Source organism: Aotus nancymaae, unplaced genomic scaffold, assembly GCF_030222135.1.
Source record: "Aotus nancymaae isolate 86718 unplaced genomic scaffold, 86718_ANA_hifiasm-v0.15.2.pri h1tg000016l, whole genome shotgun sequence".
Lineage (NCBI taxonomy): Eukaryota > Metazoa > Chordata > Mammalia > Primates > Aotidae > Aotus > Aotus nancymaae.
This window is the reverse complement of record NW_026988428.1, coordinates 46,207,089-46,231,860: the sequence shown is the minus strand read 5'-3', so window position 1 is coordinate 46,231,860 and position 24,772 is coordinate 46,207,089. Positions and strand designations below refer to the sequence as shown.

The following is a 24,772-nucleotide window of genomic DNA, read 5'->3' as shown; positions in this document are numbered from 1 at the left end:
CACTGTCAGTCTTGGAGAGAGAAAAAAAAAGAGAACTAAGAAAACAGTGAAGTAGTAAAGTGCAGTGGAGGTAAAAGTGTGTGCTTTAGAGCCTAAAAAATTAGTTAACACCCCAGTTTTTCAGCTTATAAACTGCATAATTTCAGGTAAATTATATAAGCATCCTGGTCCTCATTTTCTCAGCTGTAAGACAGAAATATGAACGCCTGCTTCATAGGCTTACAGTAAAGTTGAAATTAATTAATGTATGTAAAACAATGCTATAGTCTAAATGTTTATATATCCCCAAAATTCATGTGTTGAAGACTAGTCTTGATTTGCTTATCTGATATTGGACACTGGAACTGCTTCCACCTCTTGGCTATTACAAAAATGTGACAATGAATATGGGTGTACAAATTATTTCTTTCAAATCATACTTTCAATTCTTTTGAATTTATACGCAGACATAGTATTGCCAGGTCACATGGTAATTCTATTTTCAGTTTTCTAAGGAACTTCCATACTGTTTTCCATTGAGGCTGCACCATTTTATATTTTCACCAACACTGCACAAGGGTTCCAATTTTCTCCACATCCTTGACAACACTTCTTACTTTCTGGTGTTCTGCTTTGTTTTTAACAGTGACCACTTAATCCCTTTTCGGATACGCGATTTGTGAATATTTTCTCCCATTCCCACTGCTGCCTTTTTACTCTTAATATGGCCTGGCAGCACACACCTATAGTCCTAGCTACTCAGGAGGCTGAGGTGGGAGAATCACTTGAACCTAGGAGGCAGAGGTTGTAGTGAGCCAAGATCATGCCACTGCACTCCAGCCTGGGAGACAGAGTGAGACTCCATCCCCTGCCCCAAAACAGAAAAGCAAATCCCATTTTCTGAGGAGAAATTCAAGCTGGGTGCAGAAATTTACATAAGTAACGAGGAGCTGAATGTTAATCACCAAGACAGGGAAAATGTCTCCAGGGTGTGTCAGAGACCTTTGAGGTAGCCCCACCCACCACAGGTCTAGAGGCTTAGGAGGAAAAGGTGGTTCTGTGGACCGGGCCCAAGGTCCCTGTGCTGTGTGTAGCCTAGGGACTTGGTGCCCTGCATCCCAGCCACTCTAGCTGTGACTGAAAGGGGACAATGTAGAACTCGGGCCATGGCTTCAGAGGGTGCAAGCCTCAAGCCTTGGCAGCATCCATGTAGTGTTAAGCCTGTGAGTGCACAGAAGAATTGAGGTTTGGAAACCTCTGCCTAAATTTCAGAATATGTATGGAAACATCTGTATGCCCAGACAAAAGTTTGCTGTAGGGACAGGACCCTCACAGAGAACCTCTGCTAGGGAAATGCAGAAGGGAAATGTGGGGTGAGAGCTCTCACACAGAGTCCCTACTGGAGTACCACCTAGTGGAACTGTGGGAAGAGGCCCACCGTCCAGACCCCAGAATGACAGATTCACCAACAGCTTGCACTGTGTGCCTGGAGGAGTCACAAACACTCAACAGCAGGTCATGAAAGAAGCCAGAAGGGAGGTTGTATCCTGCAAAGTCACAGGGGTGGAGCTGCCCATGACCATGGGAACCCACCTCTTGCATCAACATGATTTGGATGTCAGACATGGAGACGAAGGAGATCATTTTGGAGCTCTACTAAAAATACAAAAAATTAGCCAGGTGTGGTGGTATGTGCCTGTAGTCCCAGCTACTAAGGAGGCAGGAGAATCGCTTGAATCCAGGAGGCAGAGGTTGCAGTGAGCCAAGATGGCACCACCACACTCCAGCCTGAGCAACAGAGCAAGACTCTCTCAAAAACAAAAGAGGGGTTTGGGATTTCCCTGCATAAGCTCTCTTCTCTTGTCTGCCACCATGTGAGATGTGCCTTTTACCTTCTGCCATGATTGTGAGGCCTCCTCAGCCATATGGAACTGTAAGTCCAAAAAACCTCTTTCTTTTGTGAATTGCCCAGTCTCGGGTATGTCTTTACCAGTAGTGTGAAAACTAATACAATTCTGTTGACTATTTTATTTGAGGTGCAGAAGTTTTTAAGTCTGATGTAGTTCCATTTGTCTATTGTTGCTTTTGTTGCCTGTGCTTTTAGTATCGTAGTCAAGAAATCACTGTGAAATCCAATGTCATAAAGATTTTCCCTTATGTTTTCCTTTAGAAATTTTTTAGTTTTAGGTCTTATATTTAGGTCATGAATCCATTTTGAATTATTTTTTGTACATGGCATAAGATAAGGGTCCAACCTCATTCTTTTGCATGTGGATATCCAGTTTTCCCAGCATAATGGTTAAAGAGACTATCCTTTCTCCACTGAGTAGTCTTGACACCCAGATCACTTGACCATATTTGTGTGAGTTTATTTTTGGGCTCTCTATTCTGTTCCATGGGTCTTTGTGTGTGTCTTTATGCCAGTACCACTTTATGCCATTCTGATTACTGTAGCTTTCTAATATGTTTTGAAATCAGAGAGTGTGAGGCTTCCAACTCTGTTCTTTTATCTCAAGATAATTTTGGCAATTCGTGGTCCCTTGAGATTTGATATGAATTTTAGGATGGTTTCTTCTACTTCTGCAAAAAGTGCTGTTGGAATTTTGATAGGAATTGCGTTTAATTGATAGATCTCTTTGGATTGTATGAATATTTTAACAATTTTAAGTCTTTTAATCACTATCACTGGATGTCTTTCCATTTCTTTGTGTCTTTAATTTCTTTCAATAATGTTTTATAGTTTTTCAATGTATAGGTCTTTGGCCTTCTTGGTTAAGTTTATGCCTAACGTATTTCATTCTTTTTGATAATTTACAATGAAATTGTTTTCTTAATTTCTTTCTGGAATTGTTCATTGTTAACATATAGAGACATAACTGATTTCTGTGTGTTGAGTTTTATCTTGCAAATTTTGCTATGTTTATTAGTTCTTAGCTCTAACAGCTTTTCTAGTATGGAATATTCAGGGTTTTCTACATATAACATTACATTTGCAAATAGAGATTATTTTACTTCTTCCTTTCCAATCTGGATACCTTTTACTTCTTTTTCATTCCTAATTATTCTGGCTAGGAATTCCAGTACCATGTTGAATAGAAGTGGCAAGAGTAGGCAATTTGGCCTTGTTCCTTATCTTAGAGGGAAAGCTTTCAGGTTTCTACCATTGAGTGTGATATTAGTCATTGTTTTTTCATAAATAGCATTTATTGGGTTAAGGTAGTTTAGCTCTATTCCTAGTTTGTTGAGTGTTTTTATCACGAAAGGATGATAAATTTTGCCAAATGCTTTTTCTGCACCAATTGAGATGATCATGTGGTTTTTATCTTCCATTCTTTTAATGTAGTGTATTATATTGACTGATTTTTGTATGTTGAAACATCCTTGCATTCCAGGGATAGATCCCACTTGGTCATAATGTAGAATCCTTTTAATATGCTGTTGAATTCAGTTTCCTTGTACTTTCTTTTTTTTTCTTTTTTTTTTTTTTTGAGATGGAGTTTTGCTCTTGTTACCCAGGCTGGAGTGCAGTGGCGTGATCTCGGCTCACCGCAACCTCTGCCCCCTGGGTTCAGGCAATTCTCCTGCCTCAGCCTCCTGAGTAGCTGGGATTACAGACACGCACCACTGTGCCCAGCTAATTTTTTGTATTTTTAGTAGAGACGGGGTTTCACCATGTTGACCAGGATGGTCTTGATCTGTTGACCTCATGATCCACCCGCCTCGGCCTCCCAAAGTGCTGGGATTACAGGCGTGAGCCACCGCGCCCAGCCCTTGTACTTTCTTGAAAAAATTTTATCAGTATTTATTAGGGATCTTGATCTGTTTTCTTTCCTTGCAGTATCTTTGTCTGGCTTTGGTATTAATGCTGGCCTCATAAAATGAATCTGGAAGTGTTCTCTCCTTTTCAATTCTTTGGAGTTTGTTAACTGTTCTTTCAATGGTTGGTAGAATTTTCCAGTGAAGCCATCTGTTCTTGGTCTTTTCTTTGTTGAAAGGTTTTTGAGTATTAATTCAATCTCCATACTAGTTATAGGTCTATTTAATTTTTTATCTTGTGATTCAGTTTCAGTAGTGTTAGACACAAAAAGAAGTTCCTCTTCAAAAGGCTTAGTTTATTTGGTTCTCTTGTTCTTTGTTCTCCACTTCCAAGACCAGACTTCCTTATCCTTTCTGCCTCCCTGCCCTAGTTTCAGTAAACAATTTTCCTGCTGGTCCTAATCTATAGAGCCCACATCTACTACTCACTCTGTAAATTGCCCCCCCTGCCAAAACTGCGCTTCCCACCACAATGCGTCTTCCCACCAAAACTGCCCTTCCTTCCTCATCCTGCACACTCCTGTGCTCTTCAAGTTAGCCAATCGGGTTCAGCTTAAATTGTGTGGTCCAACTCCAGCCAATGGAAACAGAACACAGTAGCAAGGACAAACTGCATTAGAAACAAAAACCTCTTCCCTTCTTTGTTCAGTGTGCTCTCATGGCAATCAGCCCCGCAAGCAGTACCCTTCTGCAGAAGTAAATTTGCCTTACTAAAAAATCCTTTACTGGAGTGCTCATTTTCTTTGCCATTCTGAACTTTTACTCCCAACGATTTGGGAGCTCGCCCAGGATTCCCATTCTCCTTTGGGAGGGGCCAGCGATCACCTCTTGGGAGAAGACGCGTCCTGCTGCCTCGTTGCGGTGGTCTCACCAACAGGAGATCAGGTTCCACTTGGAGTGATGAATAAACCCAGACTCTCAGCAACATAGGTGGAAAGGATCCTTACATACTGTGGCAACCAGGCAACTCTGTGCACAGACCAAGGTAGAAAATGTCGCAGGGGCAACAAAATATTTTCTTGGTGGTCAGGGTAACTTGGAGGTTGACAGTATGTGAGTGAGACACACAATTTGAAGGCAAGAAATCTCTAATACAAGGAATTCAGCCTCATACCACACCTCCAAGATAGGAAAAGCAAAAAGTCTCCAGTAAGGGGAGTTGAGCCTTTAGGAAAGGGGAAGGCAAGAAATCTCTAATACGAGGGGTTGAGCCTGACCAGTACTCAGGGTGGGAAATGTACAAGTAAGGCAAGGAATGGGAAGGATAAAACTAATAGCAATAATATTCCCCCAATAGTCCCCTAGGTCTCATATTAAAATATTAGAAGGGTAATGAGAGAACTAAATACACACACACACACACACACACACACAAAGTAAAATATTATTTCATTTGTACTCAAAAAATTATCCTCAAACCCTCAGTTTTCTCGCCAAAGTTTGGGGTCAAATGAGGGTTGGATTTGTCAGCTTTTAATAAAATATATTAATGACAAGAGTCCTGTCTCCCAGGAGAAAACAGATTATGCCCTGTGTCAGTGGCAAGGGTCTGTCCTCCTTTACCCCCTAACGACTGCAGGAAGTAAGCCAAAAGCCAACTCCTTTAAGATTAATAAAGTCCCTACCCCCAAAACAGTCCACCAATACATGAGACCCCCCCAGGCCACCTTCCCCCACCTAACACCCCTGACCCTAACTTCCTTCCCACTCAAGCCAAGACAGTCTGCCTGCACTGCAGAGCCTGTCAGAGCTTCACAAGGAGTGTGAAGGGAAGCACCCCTCTGCTAGGAAACTCCCACCCCAGAGGAGGGCATCCACAGTTTCCAGTGTTACTCAGGTAAAAGTTGATAAGAACGCTTACAAATGTGGCTCTGGCATGCAGATAGCGGAAGACAGCAAGAGCATAAAGACACTCCAGACACAGCCTGGCATCCAGAGAACAAGGGACAAAGCCCAGTCTGGTAGCAAACGAAAAAAAGACTTTGGTGTAGAAAAAAACTCATTAACTGGTGAAGAAACTGTTTATTTATAAATGTGTACAGTTTTGTTTTCTTGTAATAGAGACATTACGGGGTTATTTCATACCAGTTGCAACGTTTTCATTGTTTTCATTTTCTTTTTTTACAATCAACTAAAGATATACAGATTACTGTTAAATTACAGTCTTTTTTTTTTATTTGAGACAGAGTCTCACTTTGTCGCCCAGGCTGGAGGGCAGTGGTGCGATCTCGGCTCACTGCAACCTCCACCTCCTGGGTTCAAGCAATTCTCTTGCCTCAGCCTCCCAAGTAGCTGGGATTACAGGTGCCCGTCACCACACCTGGCTGATTTTTTGCATTTTCAGTAGAGACGGGGTTTTACCATCTTGGCCAGGCTGGTCTTCAACTCCTAACCTCGTGACCCACCCACCTCGGCCTCCCAAAGTGCTGGGATTACAGGTGTAAGCCACCACACTCGGCCTCTCACAGTCCTTTTTTTAAAGATATTTTCTTAAATTATTTAAAACGTATAAGCCTAGTATTTTTAATCAAATAAAATATTTATAAAATAGGTTTTCTCTTAATTCTAAATTCATCATGACTTTCTAATACAAACTGTAATATTTACAGTATTCACCAAAACTTAGAATTTTACAAATACTAGAATTCTACCAGTGTTTCTTTAATAAACCTTACATAAAAAACTTAAAATTTTAACAGTGGCACTCAAAAATCTACATAAAAATGTATATTTGGAGTATTAAAAAATTTACACTAAACCATAACTTTCTTAGAAAACAAACTATAAGCCTAAGTATGGTTTAATGTTAAAAACTAAAATGCTTTATATTAGTTTTTCACTGTACGTTATGAGCTTAAAAAAAAGAGAGAAAAAAAGCAGCTTTGTCTTCATGTCTGCTTGTGCCAGACATTTCACAAGTGTGAAAGAAAATAAGAAAAACTCGACTTAAGGGCATATAATAAGTTGTACAAAGCTCAAAAGAAGGTGGGTTTATTTGCCTTGGTTTGCAATACCTGTGAATAATGAGTTTAACAAGAAACAATAAAATGTGTTAAAAATTTGACCATATTACAGCAATTTAGTAAATTTATTCATAAGATAAAAAAGACTGCTAAATCTTTTATTACAAAATCTTTCTTTTTTTTTTTTTTTTTTTTTTTTAAGAGAATAGGAAGGAGGAAAAAGGAAGAGAAAGAGAGAGAGAGAGAATGGGGAGGAGGGAGAAGGAAAAGAAAGAGGGAGAGAGAATGGGAGTATTGCTTTCTTGCCCAGGCTAGAATGCAATTTAGTAATGGGTATTGAAAAGCTCTTTTATACTGATAATTATACTTAATGATGTAGTCAGGAAGGAATAAGGGAAGAAGATAACAAACAAACAGCCAACCAATATTTCATTTAAACCTATGAAATGCTATGCGATTACTGAGGAGTGATTTACTTCCAATTATATAGTCACCTTTGGAATAGGTGTGAGGTGGTAATGTATGTTTTGTGTATTTGAAGTGGAGAGTTCTATAAATGTTTATTAAGTTTACTTGTTCCTGGTCTGAGTTCAAGTTCTGAATATCCTTGTTAATTTTCTATCTTGTTGATCTATAGAATCGTTAGCTCTTCTTGTTACATTGATCCTTTTGCCATTATGTAATGTCATTCCTCGCCTCTTTTGATCTTTGTTGCTTTAAAGTCTACTTTATCAGAGGCGAGAATTGCATCTCCTGCTTTTTGTTTATTAGTTTATTTTTACTCTCTGTTTGACTGGTAAATCTTCCTCCTTCTCTCTGAGTCTTTGTGTATTGTTGCATGTAAGATGGGCCCGGATGCAGCATACCGATGGGTTTTGGCTTTTTATCCAATTAAAATATATATAGGTTTAATACCGGCGTTTGATGCTAGCTGGCTGTTTTGCCCATTAGTTGATGTAAATTTTTTATTGTGTTAAAGTTCTTTGCTTTTTGATATATTTTTGGAAAGGCTGATATTGGTTGTTCCTTTATATGTATAGTGCTTCTTTCAGAAGCTCTTGTAAAGCAGGCCTGGTGGTGGTGAACTCTCTAAGTACTTGTTTGTTCGCAAAAGATTTAATTTTTCCTTCGCTCATAAAGTTTAGTTTGGCTGGATAGGAAATTCTGGGTTGAAAGTTCTTTTCTTTAAGGATGTTAAATATTGGTCCCCACTCTTTTCTGGCCTGTAGGGTTTCTGCTGAGAGATCTGCTGTAAGTCTGATAGGTTTCCCTTTATGGGTAACCTGACCTTTCTCTCTGGCTGCCCTTAGTATTTTCTCCTTCATTTCAACCCTAATAAATCTGGCGATTATGTGCCTTGGGGTTGGTCTTCTGAAAAATATCTTTGTGGTGTTCTCTGTATTACCTGGAGTTGAATATTACCCTGCCTTGCCAGGTTGGGAAAATTTTCCTGAATGATATCCTGAAGAGTATTTTCCAACTTGGATTCATTCTCTTCCTCACATTCAGGTACACCTATCAAACGTAAATTAGGTCTTTTCACATAGTCCCATATTTCCTGGAGACTTTGCTCATTCCTTTTCATCCTTTTTTCTGCATTCTTGTCTTCTCGTTTCATTTCACTGAGCTGGTCCTCGACTTCTGATATCCTTCCTTCTGCTTGATCAATTCGACTGTTTAAACTTGTGCATGCTTCACGAAGTTCTCGTGTTGTGTTTTTCAGCTCCATCAATTCACTTATATTCTTCTCTAAATTGTCCATTCTCGTTAACAGTTCGTCAAACCTTTTTTCAAGGTTCTTAGTTTCTTTGCATTGGGTTAGAACAAGTTCTTTTAATTCACAGAAGTTTCTTATCACCCACGTTTTGAAACCTGCTTCTGTTATTGGAACACACGTGTAATCTATTAAGCCTTGTTCCGTTACTGATAAGGAATTGCAATCCCCTGTAGAGGGAGAGGCATTCTGATTTTGAGTATTCTCTACCTTTTTACGCTGGTTTCTTCCCTTCATTATATATTTGTCCGTCTGTCGTCTTTATAATTACCGGCTTTCTAACTGGGTCTCTGACGTCCAACTTGTTGATTCCCTGCGCCGAGATCTGAGCAATCCACTGAGCCGGCCAGAACAGTGGTGTTAAGATTGATGGTGCTTTTCTGCCCGGGAATCTCCGGACTCTGCACCAAGAACTGGCGTGCTAAGGCACCAGCAAAACCACCACGCCGGCCACAAGAGTCGCCCTGGCGACCCGTGGGGCTCCTCCACTGGGAATCTCCTGGTCCGTGAGCAACAAATATTCGTCTGAAAGTGTGGCGTCCTCTCGTTCTTTGCGCTTTCACTGGGAGGTACGTGCCCGAGCTGCTAATCATCAGCCATCTTGGATCTCTCTCCACAAAATCTTTCTTTTAAAAGCTGAGGGAATAACTTCACAGATCAAATAGCCAAACAAATTGCCGTTTACTCTGAAACACCCGTTTTTCACCTAACCCCTCGTCTTCCTCCCCTTACTACAATCCTCATTTGCTCTTCTGCGGAAAACAAAAAATTCATAGGAGTCAAAAAAAAAAAAAAAAAAAAACCCAAAAGAAAAAGGGATGTTACCAAAGAAAAATGTTTATCTATACTCCTCATGAGGGAAGTCTTGTCTCAACTACATCAGGAAACCCCCTGGGGACCCCAAGCTATGTGTAATACAGTTCTCAAAGTCTATTGGTGTATAAAACTTTATACCCTAGCCAAACAAGTTACAGATAGTTACTTAATATGTAAAAAAACTAGTAAACAAACTCTAAATGAAAAAAATCACCCTTGACGGGAAGGGATCCATGACTAAAACCATTCCCAAATATTCAAGTTAATTATACTAAAATGCCCCAATTAGTCTCCTGAGATACTTGTAAATAATAGTAGACCACTTTCCCCATTGGGTAGAGGCTATCCCCTTTTCAAATTCAACCGCCAGTAATGTAGTTAAAACGTTAATTAAAAACATCATACACAAGTTTGGACTAATAAAAAACATTAACTCATACAATGAAACCCATTTCACTGCACGTCATTACAAAGCCCAAGTGCTAGACATGAAATGGAAATATCATATCCCTTGACATCCACCTTCCTCAGGAAGTGTAAAAAAAATGAACCAAACTCTGAAAGGTCACCTAACCAAATTAATCTTAGAGACTCGGTTCCCTAGACTAAATGTCTCCCCATTGCCTTGATAAAAATCAGAATCATGCCTCAAAAAGGTATCAACTTATCCCCCTATAAAATGCCATATGGATTACCTTATTTATATTCCAATACTGACAACATTCCTACCTTTAAAACAAAGGATCAGTTACTCTAAAATTATATACTTGGTCTATCTTCTACTTTCTCTTCCCTTAAAACCAAAGGTCTCCAAGCACAGGCGCCACCCCTGGAATTCCCAACAACATCAGCCTAAAAAATCACGTCTTCATCAAAGGGTGAAAAAAAGAAAAACTCAAACCAGCTTGGGAAAAAACCCACCTGGTACTCCTAACTACTGAGAAAATAAACTCATCATACCCAGTAACAAGGGCAAACTACATTAAAAGTAAAAACCTCTTCCCTTCTTTATTCAGTGTCTTCCTGTGGCGACCAGCCCTGCAAGCAGCATTCTTCTGCAGAAGCATATTTGCCTTACTAAAAAATCCTTTATTTGAGTACTCTTTTTTTCTTTGCAACTCCAAGCTTTTATTCCCAACAAGTAGGTTGTATGTTTCAAGGAATTTATTCATTTCTTCTAGGTTATTCTATTTGTTGGTACATAATTCTTCCCAGTAGTCTTTTACGATTCTTTTTGATTTCTTATTTCTGTGGCATCAGTTATAATGTCTCCGCTTTCATTTCTGATTTTAGTTGAGTATTCTCTTTTAGTCTAGCTAAGTTTAATTTTCTTAATCTTTTCAAAAAAACAACTCGTATTTTCATTTATTCTCTCTATTGCTTTTCTATTCTCCATTTTGTTTATTTATATGGTATTCTTTATTATTTCCTTCCTTCTCCTAATTAGTGTATTGTTTAATTTCCATACATTTGTGACTTTTCTCATTTTGCTTCCACCATTGATTTCCGGTTGCATTCCACTATTGTCAGAGAAAATACTTGGTATGATTACAATCTTCTTAAATTTGTTGAGACTTGTTTTATGGCCTAACATGTGCTCTATCCTTGAGAATAATCTACGTGCACTTGAAAAGAATGTGTATTCTGCTGATGTTAGGTGGAGTGTTCTGCATATGTCTGTTAGGTCCAACTGCTCTACAGTGTTGTTGGAGTCTTTTGTTTCCTTCTTACTCTTATGTCTGGTTGTTCTACCTTTATTGGAAGTGGAGTATTAAAGTCTCCTATTATTATTGTATTGTCTATTTTTGTTAATTAAAAATAAGAATATAGGGTCGGGCGCAGTGGCTCACGCTTCGAATCCCAGCACTTTGGAAGGCCAAGGTGGGAGGATCACCTGAGGTCAGGAGTTCGAGACCAGCCTGACCAATATGATGAAACACTGTCTCTACTAAAAATACAAAAATTATGCGCCTCTAGTCCTAGCTACTCAGGAGGCTGAGACAGAAGAATTGCTTGAACCAGGAAGGTGGAGGGTGCAGTGAGCTGAGATTGTGCCACTGCACTCCAGCCTGGGTGACAAAGCAAGACTCCATCTCAAAAAATAATAATAAATAAAGTAAGAGTATAAATGTGAAAAAAGTACACAATGCTGAATTTGACTTAACACAAAATTTTAAAAAACATAGTGTATTATTTTCTCTGAGAAACAGTATGTGAATGTTTAAAACTAAAGCATTACATAAATAGAATTATCAGGAATATCACAACATAATAGGCATTCATTAACTTACAATATTGGACTGTAAGTCAAAAGAATTGGTTTCTAATCCTAGATTTGAACAAATCTTTAATGTCTTTGGTTTAATCTGTTAGGACATACGAAGCAGTATAAATGAAAGCAGCGTAAACTGAAGGGACTATAATGTTAATAATCCTTCAAATGAGATACAGATAATTAGTTAAGAAGCTGAGTTCCTAAACCACAATTCCTATGCTGCCTTCAGATGACAGGCTATGACTCTGCTTCACACATTATGAATACTATATAAACATAAGCAAGATTCAAGAAAGGACAGAATGAACCTTTAGAGTACCTGGAATTCATGTAGGTACTCAAAAAAAAAATTCTGTTGAACGGAATTGAAAAACTAAATGCACAATAACAGACCACTTTTTAAAAAGGGCACAACATGCTATTATATACACAAACACATAAGGAAATTATCACTTACCAAAAGACTGTAAAACTGCTTAATCAGAACAGATACTACTCTCAGCAAACGCATGCAGATAGGAAAATACGGTTTTTCAACTGGTGCTGGAGAAGCTGAGGTGCTGGAACCTTGTCTGAACTTTATATTTGGAGAAAAGAGCTTTATCACAAGGGGACATACCCTTTCTTTGAGGAGGAAACTAAATTCTTGATGCTATTTGCAAGGAAAAAAGAAAGAAAAAAAATTAACTTTATACTTAATACTTCTAAAACACAATCTCACTAGGAAATAAAACTTCCCAATTACCAGTATTAATAATTTAGCTTTACAGAAGTTCATATATTTTATTATTTTAGAGTTTACATACAACTTTGAAATTCCCTTCGCACTGAGAGAGTCTAAGATCAGAACAGTCATCAGAACCCAACATGGTGACTCATGCCTGTAATCTTAGCATTTTGGGAGCCCAAGGTGGGAGGACAGCTTGAGCCTGGGAGTTCAAGATGAGCCTCAGCAACATAGTGAGACCCCATGTCTATAAAACTACAAAAAAACTTTAAAAAGTAGCTGGGTGTGGTGGCACACACCAGTAGTCCCAGCTATTTGTGAGGCTGAGGTGGAAGGATCACTTGAACCCAGGAGGTCAAGGCTGCAGTAAGCCATGATCATGCCACTGCCTTCCAGTCTGGGTAACAGAGCAAGATGCTACCTCAAAATCATCATCATCATCATCATCATCAGTATTTCAAGAAGTTTTTAAAAGAATATAACTTCAAAAGGAACATTTAATGATAACAGAATTAAATAATCGGTGATTACTGGAAACTTAATTTAGTTGGACACTGGCAATTAAAAACATAAACAACAGAGGAAAGAAAACAGAGCCAGGCATGGTGGCCCAGGCCTGGAATCTCGGCACTTTCGAAGGCTGAGGTGCAAGGATTGCTGGCACCCAGGAGTTCAAGAAGAGCCTGAGCAACAAGGGAGACCCTGTCTCAACAACAACAACAACAACAACAAAATTAGCTGGACATGGTGGCACTGCCTGCAGTCCCAGCTACCTGGGTGGCTGCGGTGGGAGGATCACTTGAGCCCAGGGAGGCTGAGGCTGCAGTGAGCCGTGATCACACCACTGTACTCCAACCTGGGCAATGGAGTGAGAACCTATTCCACAAAAAAAAAAAAAAAAAAAAGAAGAAGAAGAAGAAGAAGAAAAGAAAAAGAAAATAGGCTATACAAATTCAAGCAAATAAAAAATTTAAAGTAAGTAAGGTGAGGAGAGAAAATTTACTACTAAAGGATAAGTTATAGAATTCATTGATTTCATTTTGCAAAGAACAATTTTATTCACGCAGAGATTTAATAATTAACTTAAAATTTTGTTCTGCTTGAACAGAATATGATGAACTGATAAAACATGCAATGACAAACAGCATAACTATTTTACAAGTCAGGGAAGAGAATCTTGCAAATCTTAAATTTTACTTATAGTTACGATATATTACAAAGAAAGCACTCCTTAACCTGTTAATTCCCTGCCTGTATTAGCCAAGAGTAATCCCACTTCACTGACAATGTAAGGCCTACTGACAAGCCTCAATATATTTTATTTTGTTGTGGTCATACAAATTTCATTGAAGTTATAAATTTATAAACAAAGAGAAGATCATAAAACCATTTGACCTAATCTTTTAATTTTACAGAGAAGGAAAATAAAGCATCAAGCAGATTGTTTGGTCAGAATCACAAAATTTTTTAAATAATTTATTTATTTATTTATTTACTGTTTGAGACGGAGTCGCACTTTGTTGCCCAGGCTGGAGTGTAGTGGCGCGATCTCAGCTTACTGCAACCTCTGCCTCACGGGTTCAAACAATTCTCCTGCCTCAGCCTCCCAAGGAGCTGAAATTACAGGTATGCACCATCATGCTGGCTAATTTTTGTATTTTTAATAGAGACAGGCTTTCATCATGTTGGTCAGGCTGGTCTTGAACTCCTGACCTCAGGTAATCTGCCCATCTCAGGCTCCCAAAGTGCTGGAATTACAGGTGTGAGCTACTGTGCCTGGCCTAAATATATCTTTAAAAAAAAAATCAGAAAGAAAAGTCATTCAAGAAAGAAAATCTGAAAACAGATAAATAAAAAGATAAAAGTCTTGCCTAATCTCACCTCCTGGAGATAAGTGGGCTAGTTGTTAACTTCTATATGTATACTCTTCCAGAGTTTTATAAATATCTTAATATACTTTTTCATTCTCTCCCCCAAAATGAGATCTTAAGAGCTAAATGATTTCAAATTATACTCTCACATCTACAGTTAGTTTCTTTGACTGCCAAAATGAAAAGTCAGTCCACTTTCATATTTTACAAAAATAATTATTTTGTATATTAGTTAATATATAAACCAGCAATTTTTAAGTTTTATCTGGCCGGGTGCAGTGGCTCATGCCTGTAGTCCCAGCACTTTGGGAGGCAGAGGCGGGTGGATCACAAAATCTGGAGTTTAAGACCAGCCTGGCCAAAATGGTGAAACCACATCTCTACTAAAAATACAAAAAAATTAGCCAGATGTGGTGGTGGGCGCCTGTAATCCCAGCTACTCAGGAGGCTGAGGCAGGAGAACTGCTTGACCCTGGGAGGCTGAGGTTGCACTGAGCTGAGATCATGCCACGGCACTCTAGCCTGGGCGACAGAGCAACACTCCGTCTCAAAATTAAAAAAAAAAAAGTTTTATCAACTCACTGTTTCCTTCTCACTACTCAACTCACTACAGTTGGGTTTCCTCAATCACTACTACCAACCATCCCAACTTTATTTCTCCACTTCTCATTATCCTCATCATGATCTCTGAGGCTAAAGCAAACACTTTCCAGTCTTTCCAGTCTGCATCTTACTAGATCTCCTTGTTTTTGTTTTATTTTGTTCTGTTTTTGAAACAGGGTCTTGCTCTGTCACCCAAGTTGGAATGCAGTGGTACGCTGTAGCCTCGACTTCCTGAGATCAAGCAATCCTCCAACCTCTCAGCCTCCCAAGTAGTTGAGACTGCAGGCATGTGCCACCAGGCCCAGCTGATTTTTTTTTTTTTTTTAATTTTTAATAGAGATGAGATCTCATTATGCTGCTCAGGCTGGTCTTGAACTCCTGAGCTCAAGCTCTGCCCACCTCAGCCTCCCAGAGTGCTAAGATTACAGGCATAAGCCACTGCATCTGGCCTACCAGATCTCTGTGAACCACCTGATATAACTGATTACTTGCTTCACCTTGAAACCTTCTTTATTTTATCTTTTATTATGTCAGACTCTCTTAGATTTGTTCCTGCCTTCTGGCGTTGTGTTCTCAGTCTCTTGTATGTGCTCATCCTCAACCGTTTAATGCTGAGGTTCCTCAGAGGTCCAGAGTACTATGCCCTTGCTTTGTACTCTAGGTTCTCACCAAAGACAATCTCATTCACTCCCTTATCTTCAATTAGCCAGGAACATTTAAATTTATAATTTCAGCCCCAAACCTTGAGATGCATAAGTCCAACTAACATTTTGCATGTCTCACAGATGCCTCGAAATTAGCACATATGAAACTGAATAATGTATCCTCTGTAACAAAAATTCTGCCCATGCAGCACTCCATATTAGCAAAAAATTCACTGTTCAAGCCAGAAATCCAGAAGTCATCTTTGAGACTGCCTTTTTCATCTTCCACTACAACACTTCATCGAGGCAAAGGCAAGGCTTCATTCCCCTTAAAGCTTATTTTTCTAGAAAAGAAGACATCCTTTCTCAGGGTCGCTGCTCTTCAGATTCCTTCTGTGTGGAGTATTGGTTTCCTATTCTCACCATATCTCCTAACCACCTGACATCTTCCATTTACAAGCTTAAGTTCCGTATCCTTGATTTATCACCAACTCTTCACCAGGTTTGGTCCCCTGTTATTTATTTCCATAACACTTTTAATACTTTTCCTTCACAGCACTCATCACATCTTATCAATTCAGTTAAAATCTGTCTCCCCATTAGAATTGTAAGTGCCACAGGGCAAGGATTTTATCAGTCTTATTTAACTTCTGTATACTTGGCATAAAACATCAGTGACTGGTAAATTTTTATTGCATATGTGAATGATGAGTTAAAAAAACAAATAAATATTTATCTCTGGAAGAAAATTATGCAGGATAAAATTCTAGGATCTCACACAGAAGAATGCTTCCCCCTCCATGCTTTATAGCAGGAAGAATAAAGTGGGAATATTTAAGTACAATAAATCTGTAAAAACAGTTTCAAATCTTTTCCTATAAAGTCAGAAAATACAACCCAAACATAAAAATTTTAAGTTAAATTCATTAACCAATTCATTCATTCAAATACTTATCAAACATTTGCCATATGCCAGGCACTATTACTAAGGCACCTATACAACAGTATACTAAGTCCTTGCCTCACAGAGTTTATCTTCTTGTAGGGAAAGAGAGAAAGTAAAATAACACATAATATGTAATAATATATATTACATATATATGTGTGTGTGTGTATATATGTGTGTGTGTGTGAGAGAGAGAGAGAAAGGCAGGAAGTGATAAATGCTAAAGAAAAATAAAGCAGGATAAGAAAGATAATGGATAATGGTGCTGGTAGGAAAAAAGGTTGCCATTTTACACAATGTGGTTGGGGAAGATGTGTTTGATAAGTTGACCATTGAGCAAAGTCCTCAAAAAAGTAAGACAGCAAGCCATATGAGGAAAAAGCATTCCAGGCACAGCGAACTTAAAGTACCAAGGCCCTGGGGCAAGAGTCTGCTTGAGGCACTTAAGAAACAACAAGAAAGACAGTGTGGCCAAAGGGTGAGGGCAAAGAGAAGAGAGGAAAGAAACAAGATCAAGGAATATTGGGGACTAAATCATGAAAAGTCCCAGAGAGCATAACGACACTTCATCTTTTAGTCTGATAAGGAGGACATCAACTGAAGCAATTTACAAGAGACTGAAAAGATCTGACTTATTTTAAAAGGCCATTCTGGATGTGGTGTCACAAACAACTATAATAAGCAGTACCAGTATTAATATATATGCAAGCAGACCAGTTAGGAAGCCAATACAATAATTCAAGTAAGAGGTGATGGTAGCTTAGACTAAAATAATTGTAGAAGTGGTAAGAAGTGATTGGATCCTGAATATATTTTGAAGGTAATGATTGGGATGCGATGTGTGAATAAAAATGAAGGGATAAGGAGAGAAACTAATTTGGATCAACATGAGTTCAAATCTCAACTCCATCACTTATAAATCATGAAACTGTGGACACATAATTTAACCCTTTGGATGTAGTTTCCTCATGTGTAAACAGTGATAACTGGTATATCTCAGGAATTTGGAAAGATAAAAGAGAATATAATATGTAAGGAATCTGGCACATAGCACGTAGAAAGCAGTCAAGAAATAAGAGCTATTATGACTATTATTTATACAAGAGTGTTGGACAAGTTATATCTAAATACTGCTTATCCTAGTATACTACAAGAAAGGTAATCATCAGTATACACTGTTCATCAAAAGCATTTAGCAACTGCCTAATATATACCAAAAATTATGAGCCATATAAAAATAATTTCAGCTCCAAATCCTGGCCTAAAAGATCTTATACTACCGTAGCACTTGATTCACTCATTTAGTAGGTAAGGGCAAAGGCTAAAATGGATTACTTAGGAAGGCAGCATGGTAGGGGAAGGAGCTAGATAAGTAGTTAAAAAAAACTAAATTACAGTTCAAGAACTGCTAATAACTAAGGGACCCTGTGGAAGTCACTGACTTGATTTTGGACTTTAGTTGTTTTCCATTTAAGTTATCTGAAAACACATAACTATATATATCATAAGCAAGTAAAAATCAGTAATTTCTTTAGGCTTTTAAATAAATAGTTCACATACCACATTTGCTTCAGAGACCCATACACTGGGAAATACCTATTAATAGACTATGTCTCTAGAGATTCTTTCTATTGTTAAACTTCTAAAATACTAAGGCACTTAAAAAAAAAGTGACTTAACACTAAATTCTTACATGTCTAAAGTTTGACGCTACAATTCTCCACAACTGTCCTTTTTTTTTAAGAAATGGGGTCTCGCTCTCTCACCCAGGCTGGAAGGTAGTGGCATCAACACAGCTCACTGCATCCTTGACCTGCTGGGCTCAAGCGATTCTCCTGCCTCAGTCTCCTGAGCAGCACCACACCTAGCTTTTTTTTTTTTTTTTTGAGACAGTTTCGTTACTCAGGCTGGAGTGCAATGGCGTGATCTAAGCTCACCGCAACCTCTGCCTCCTGGGTTCAAGCGATTCTCCTGCTTCAGCCTCCGGAGTAGCTGGGATTACAGGCATGCACCACCATGCCCGGCTAATTTTGTATTTTTAGTAGAGTTTCTCCATGTTGGTCAGGCTGGTCTCGAACTCCCGACTTCAGGTGATCCACCTACCTTAGCCTCCCAAAGTGCTGGAATTTCAGGCGTGAGCCCCCACACCCAGCGTTTGTCTTTTTGTTTTGTTTTTTGAGACGGAGTCTCGCTCTGTCGCCCAGGCTGGAGTGCAGTGGTATAATCTTGGCTCACTGTAACCTCTGCCTCCTGGGTTCAAATGATTCTCCTCCCTCAGCTTCCTGAGTAGCTAGGACTAGAGGCATGTACCACCATGCCCAGCTAATTTTTTTGTATTTTTAGGAGAGACAGGGTTTCATCCTGTTAGCCAGGATGGTCTCGATATCCTGACCTTGTGATCTGCTTGCCTCAGCCTCCCAAAGTGCTGGGATTACAGGAGTGTTTTTTTGTTTTTCTTGAGACAGAGTCTCGCTCTGTTGCCCAGGGCAGAGTGCAGTGTCGCTATCTCAGCTCGCTGCAACCTCCACCTCCCAGCTTCAAGCAATTCTCCTGCCTCAGTCTCCCGAGTAGATGGACTACAGGCACTCACCATCATACTAGGCTAATTTTTGTATTTTTGGTAGAGATGGGGTTTCACCATATTGGCCAGGTGGGTCTCAAACTCTGGACCTTGTGATCTGCCTGCCTCAGCCTCCCAAAGTGCTGGGATTACAGGTGAGAGCCACTGTGCCCGGCCTTTTTATTTTATTTTCTATATTGATGGTGTCTCACTACATTGCCTAGGCTGGTCTTCTTGAACTCCTGGGCTCAAGCAATCCTCCTATCTCAGCCTCTCAAAGTGTTGAGATTACAGGCATGAGATACTGAGTCTAGTTTCTTTGCAACTTTTAATGTGGAAAAAAAAAAATACACATTGCTTTCATTAAAAATATCTGTAAAACAATTAAGATTAACTTTGTCACAAGATACTATAAATGGCTTACTTGTAAAAAGACCTGTGGAAAATCATTCAAGACTGACTCAAGTAATTCAAGGCCAAACGTCCGAGTCATTTCTGTCATGCCCACTAGCCAATAAGGAGCATCAGCATTAACCAACTGACAAAGGTCCTGGGAAAATAAATCCAACAATTTACTGTGCTAGAATTAAGTGTGCTTTTCAAAACTCACAGTTCATAAATCTTTAAAAAAAAAAAAAACAACCTCTCTTCTTATATAACACGTTTTTGCTCTTAGAAACTAAGCACTGGTAATTCCAATTTTGCCAAATTGTGTAATTGATAGATTATATAAGTAAATTTATGAAGAATCATATAACTACTGACAATACACGGAGACAGTAAATGAAAAAAAAATAAGCTTTTAATCCAAAGTAATAATATTTTCAGTACAAATTAATCTTGTTTTACCTAAAATTATTCATGACAAGCAATGTAAAAATCAGTTTTCTATGTATCAAATTATATTACACAGACCAAATTTATTACTTAAATTTTCCTTGTTTACAGAAACTTCTTTTTTGTATGATTAGTTCTTTCTGATATATCTGTTTTCCAGTTCTGGGTTGAATTCATTTTATTTTCTTAAGGTGAGTCATAATGTTTTATCATGTTAATCAGCTGTAAATATACAGGTTGTGCTTTAGAACTATTTTAATACAACCTTTGACATAGTTTCAAAAAAAAACTGACATTAAAAAAATTCAACACAAAATCCCAAAAGCAAAAATTCACACAAAACTATATTTTAGAATAAAAATTACTTTTATCAACTAACATACCTGGAAAAGCATATACGCATCTTTAGCGCAAGGTTTGAGGGTACTGACAGATCTTCTGTTACTATTTCCTTGTACCAGTACTGGTTGTTCTACAATATCTGCAATCAAAACAGGATGGGTTTTAGGAGCTCATAATGGCCTTTAGTAAATTATATATTCTGTTTAAAATAAATATTTGTTAATATAATCATAAATTTTAATTATAATTTCAGAATTAAAATTTCTAATTTTAATTATAACATATGCCTCCAAAACAAAAAATATGGGGATCTATTTTTACACCAAATACCACAAGAATCACGCTTTGCTACCTTACATTCACTCTAACAAGCTGGGTGTCTGTGTCCATACATTTGGTTTCCCAGCCTCCCTTTTTTCAGCCCCTTTTATTTCATGGATTTAAAATTCACGTGATCTTAAATGTGCTTTTAAATCTCAAACAAACATATAAACTTTTACCATACGGTTAACTCCTCTACCATTTCACTATCTTCAAGAGAATTACTGCTTGATCTGCTACTATTACCGTATCAGTTACAGATATTCAACAGCTAAGAATCAGCTAGGCTGGTGTTTCCCAGCTCAGCATTTCTTTAACTAATAGTAAAAAATACCATTCTCTGCAAGTTATGACAGTCTGTTTTTTTTTTTTTTTTTTTTTTTTTTGAGACGGAGTTTCGCTCTTGTTACCCAGGCTGGAGTGCAATGGCAGAATCTCGGCTCACCGCAACCTCCTCCACCTCCTGGGTTCAGGCAATTCTCCTGCCTCAGCCTCCTGAGTAGCTGGGATTACAGGCACACGCCACCATGCCCAGCTAATTTTTTGTATTTTTAGTAGAGATGAGGTTTCACCATGTTGACCAGGATGGTCTCGATCTCTTGACCTCGTGATCCACCCGCCTCAGCCTCCTAAAGTGCTGGGATTACAGGCGTGAGCCACTGCGCCCGGCCCGACAGTCTGTTTTGAATAAATATTGACTTAATGACTACTTGAAAAGAAAGAAGTTCTAAGTATTTCTACCTTGCTATAAAGTATTAAATAGCATATTAGCCTTAGAGACACACAACTAAAGCTACTAACCCAGGAATTTTATTGAGGTTATGAATGTATAAAACATTCAAACTGGGGAATTGCCCTGTGTTATTACAATATGACTCTTAATATTTTAACCAAATGGGACATATTATAAGATTAATTCATTAACATTTCAAACTATCATAATTCTACCTGCATTTTTCCCCAAGAAAAAAATAAAGAAATAACAATATAACAAAATGGAAATATTCTAATAAAGGTATTTGATAAAAACATTTAAAAATTAATTTTTATATTATTTAAATGTTCTTAACATATGTTAGCAGACACAGACAAAAATGTATGAGGGAAGCCCACTCTTGGAAATTTATCCTAAAGGAATAATTCAAAAAGATATGTAGGAAACCGCCCAAAACAGTTATAAAATACTAAAGAGAATGCAAGTGTCCACTAGGAGACTAGTTCAGTTAAATCACAGAATTAGAGAATTTTAAAATTTAAATTATGAGGATGAAGCAATAACATGAAGAATTCATAGAATGTCACGTTTGGTTAAAAAATACACATAATGCAATACTTGGTTTAAAATGTGAAATTACCATATTTAACACAAAATTATGCATATACTAGAAATAAATATGGAAAACAAACAGCCTATTCCTTAGAGTGATCAAATTGTGAAGAATTTATTTTTTAAGTTGCCATTATTGACATAATAATGTTGATCATTTCAGCAAAGGCTGAAAGCTAATAAAAATGAAATAATGCAAGAACTACCCACAAAGTAAAACAACTTTTAGCACTTTACCTCTGTGTCGTTCATCTTCAGCAACCATCCTCTCAAAAACAACAGTAACAACTTGTCGCACTGTAGCAGCAGCTGTATTATTCGTAATATTATCTTTTGTGAAATGTAGTCGAAAACAAAGAACAATTGCCTGAAAACACAATTTTCATTTGGTGTGAAATAAGACTGAAGAGCAAGGCCATTATCTTTATTTTATCAGATGTAACCACAAATTGCATAATTTATGTTTTTGGTTGTTTCAATCAACAATATGAAAAGTCCCACCATTTTATACAATAAAATATAAAATCCTCAGATTTTGAAGTAATTCAAGCTCTCTGTAAATATATAGCCACAGAAAATTAGCTCTGGTAATGTGAAACATACCTTTTGAAATTTGGTTAACACCTATATAATAACGTGTTATGCTTTTATTTCCCCAGAATGACTTGCTTTGCAAATAACAAGAACTCAAAGTCTGTTGTATCACTTAATCATCTGGAGAAGCTATGTGATTGCTAAGCATATAAATAAATAAAATTATGAAACTTTTAAAAAGGAGTCATTTTTTTCTTTTAAAACTCAAGTTTATTAGGTGTAATTTATATACAATAAATTATAGAATCCCTTAAAATTATATAATTTGATGAGTTCTGACAAACATGTGGGCCCAAGAAACTTTGGTCACAATTGAGAAACAGAGTATCTCCATTACCCCCAAAGTTTTCTTGTGCTCCTTGCCATCCATCTCTTCTTCTACCCTTGGCCCCAGGCAAGCACCCATATGCTCTTTTCACTGCAGAAGAGGGAGTATTTTCTATGATTTTTATATAAACAGATTAATTCAGTATGGGCTCCTTTGGGCCTGGCTTCTTCCACTGAGAATAATATTTGTGAAATTCATCCACATTGTTCTGTGTATCAGTAGTTTGTACCTTTTATTACCAAGTATCATTCCATGGTACGAGTACGCTATATTTTGCTTATCCATTCACCTGCTAGTGAACATGTGGGCAGTTTCCAGGTTCTGACTATTGTAAAAAAAAAAAAAAAAAGCTGCTACGAACATTCATATACAAGTCACTGTGGGGACATGTTTTCATTTATCTTGGGTAAATATCTAGAAGTGAAATGGATAGGTCATCTGGTAAGAATAGGTTTAACTTTTTAAGAAACCACCAGTTGGCCTGGGCATGGCAGCTCATGCCTGTAATCCCAGCACTTTGGGAGGCTGAGGTAGGCAGACCACTTGAGGCCAGGATTTGAAGACCAGCCTGGCCAACAAGGTGAAATCCCGTCTCTACTAAAAACACAAAAATTAGCTGGGCGTGGTGGCAGACACCTGTAATCCCAGCTACTCAGGAGCCTGAGGCATGAGAATCCCTTGAGCCCAAGAGGTGGAGATTGTGGTGAGTTGAGATTGTGCCACTGCGCCCCAGCCTGGGCAACAGAGCAAGACTCTGTCTCAAAAAAAAAAAAAAAAAAAAAAAAGAAGAAAGACAAAGAAAAAAAAGAAACTGCAGTTTCCCATAGTGGTTTTACAATTTTACATTTCTGCCAGCAGTATATGTGAATTTAGAACTATCCTACACCCTCCATAGCACTTTATATGATCAGTCTTTTTTCATTGCAACTATTCTAATGGATGCATAATGCTATTTCTTTATGGTTTGCATTTGTGTGTCCCTAATAATAATAACACTGAACTTCTTTTCATGTGTTTGTCACCCATTTGAATATATTATTTTAGTGAAGTGTCTGTCAAAACCATTTGTCCATACTTAATTGGGTTGTCTGTGTTATGAATGAATTTTAGGAGTTCTTTATATAGTCTAGATACAAGTCCTTTATCAGATATTTGTATTTCCCACATTCTGTGGCTTATCAAGGATTTTAGATTTTGTGCCCTAATAAATCTTTGCCTAACCCCAATATCATAAAGATTTTCTCCTATTTATACTTCCAAAAGTTCTCTAATTTTAAAAGAAGTCATTCTTGGAGAAAAACACATAGTTTTAGAATCAATGCCTATCACCTTAATTATATTAAAAATTTTAAGGGACGCAAGCCTTTGATACCAATGTTACTCTTTAGATTTCAACATAAAGGAAAGACATAGTACATAGTTATATAGAAGCCTTCACGTTACTCAATTTTATATTATTTCTTTATACTTGATTTTTCTCATACCAAGTAAATGCATTTCCAAATTAACCAACACAGTAAAATAAATCCTAAAATCAGTTCTTATTTCTTTAGTAGGTCAAATGAAAACCTTTCATAAATTTTTAATTATATGTATCAGAACAATAATTTGATAGCTAGAAACCAAGTGGAACAATATATAATAAAAGGATATATTAAAATATATAAAATATTTTATATAGCCAGTATAAGCTTAAAAGAATAAACCATTTGCAATTAAAAATCTCATTATGATGTAAGAACATCACTTGAGATAGTATATACAGCTTAACGTGATAGTATACTGTACTTCTTTACAAGCCATGCAAATTATAATAAAGCTATTACTGAGCATCTAAAAAATTCCTTAGACAATAATTCATTTACTGTTACGTCACTCTTTACTTTCTGTTCTTTACAAATATTTCATAATAAAAAACTTTTTAAAAAGTAAAATAAATAATAGAATGGCTCTTATATGTTCCAAACTGGGTGGGAGTGGGGACAAAATGATAGCCATCTTGTCTAGCCATTTAAGAAACATATTTGAACTGTCTGGTTTACAGATCAT

At 37.6% G+C, this 24,772-nt stretch overlaps 1 protein-coding gene across 5 annotated transcripts in view; it reads right to left on the bottom strand.

Annotated features, from left to right (window-relative positions):
• MON2 (MON2 homolog, regulator of endosome-to-Golgi trafficking) overlaps positions 1-24,772 on the bottom strand; it is a 136,043-nt gene that overhangs the window by 80,892 nt on the left and 30,379 nt on the right. For 4 of the 5 annotated variants that reach the window (XM_064377288.1, XM_064377289.1, XM_064377291.1 and 1 more), the window contains 4 exons: positions 22,039-22,168; positions 20,195-20,292; positions 19,399-19,524; positions 12,081-12,275 (listed from right to left, as the gene is read on the bottom strand). In XM_064377288.1, the coding sequence (XP_064233358.1) occupies positions 12,081-12,275; positions 19,399-19,524; positions 20,195-20,292; positions 22,039-22,168 (549 nt within the window). The remainder of the gene's footprint in view (positions 1-12,080; positions 12,276-19,398; positions 19,525-20,194; positions 20,293-22,038; positions 22,169-24,772) is intronic. The other variant, XM_064377292.1, reaches the window with a different exon arrangement.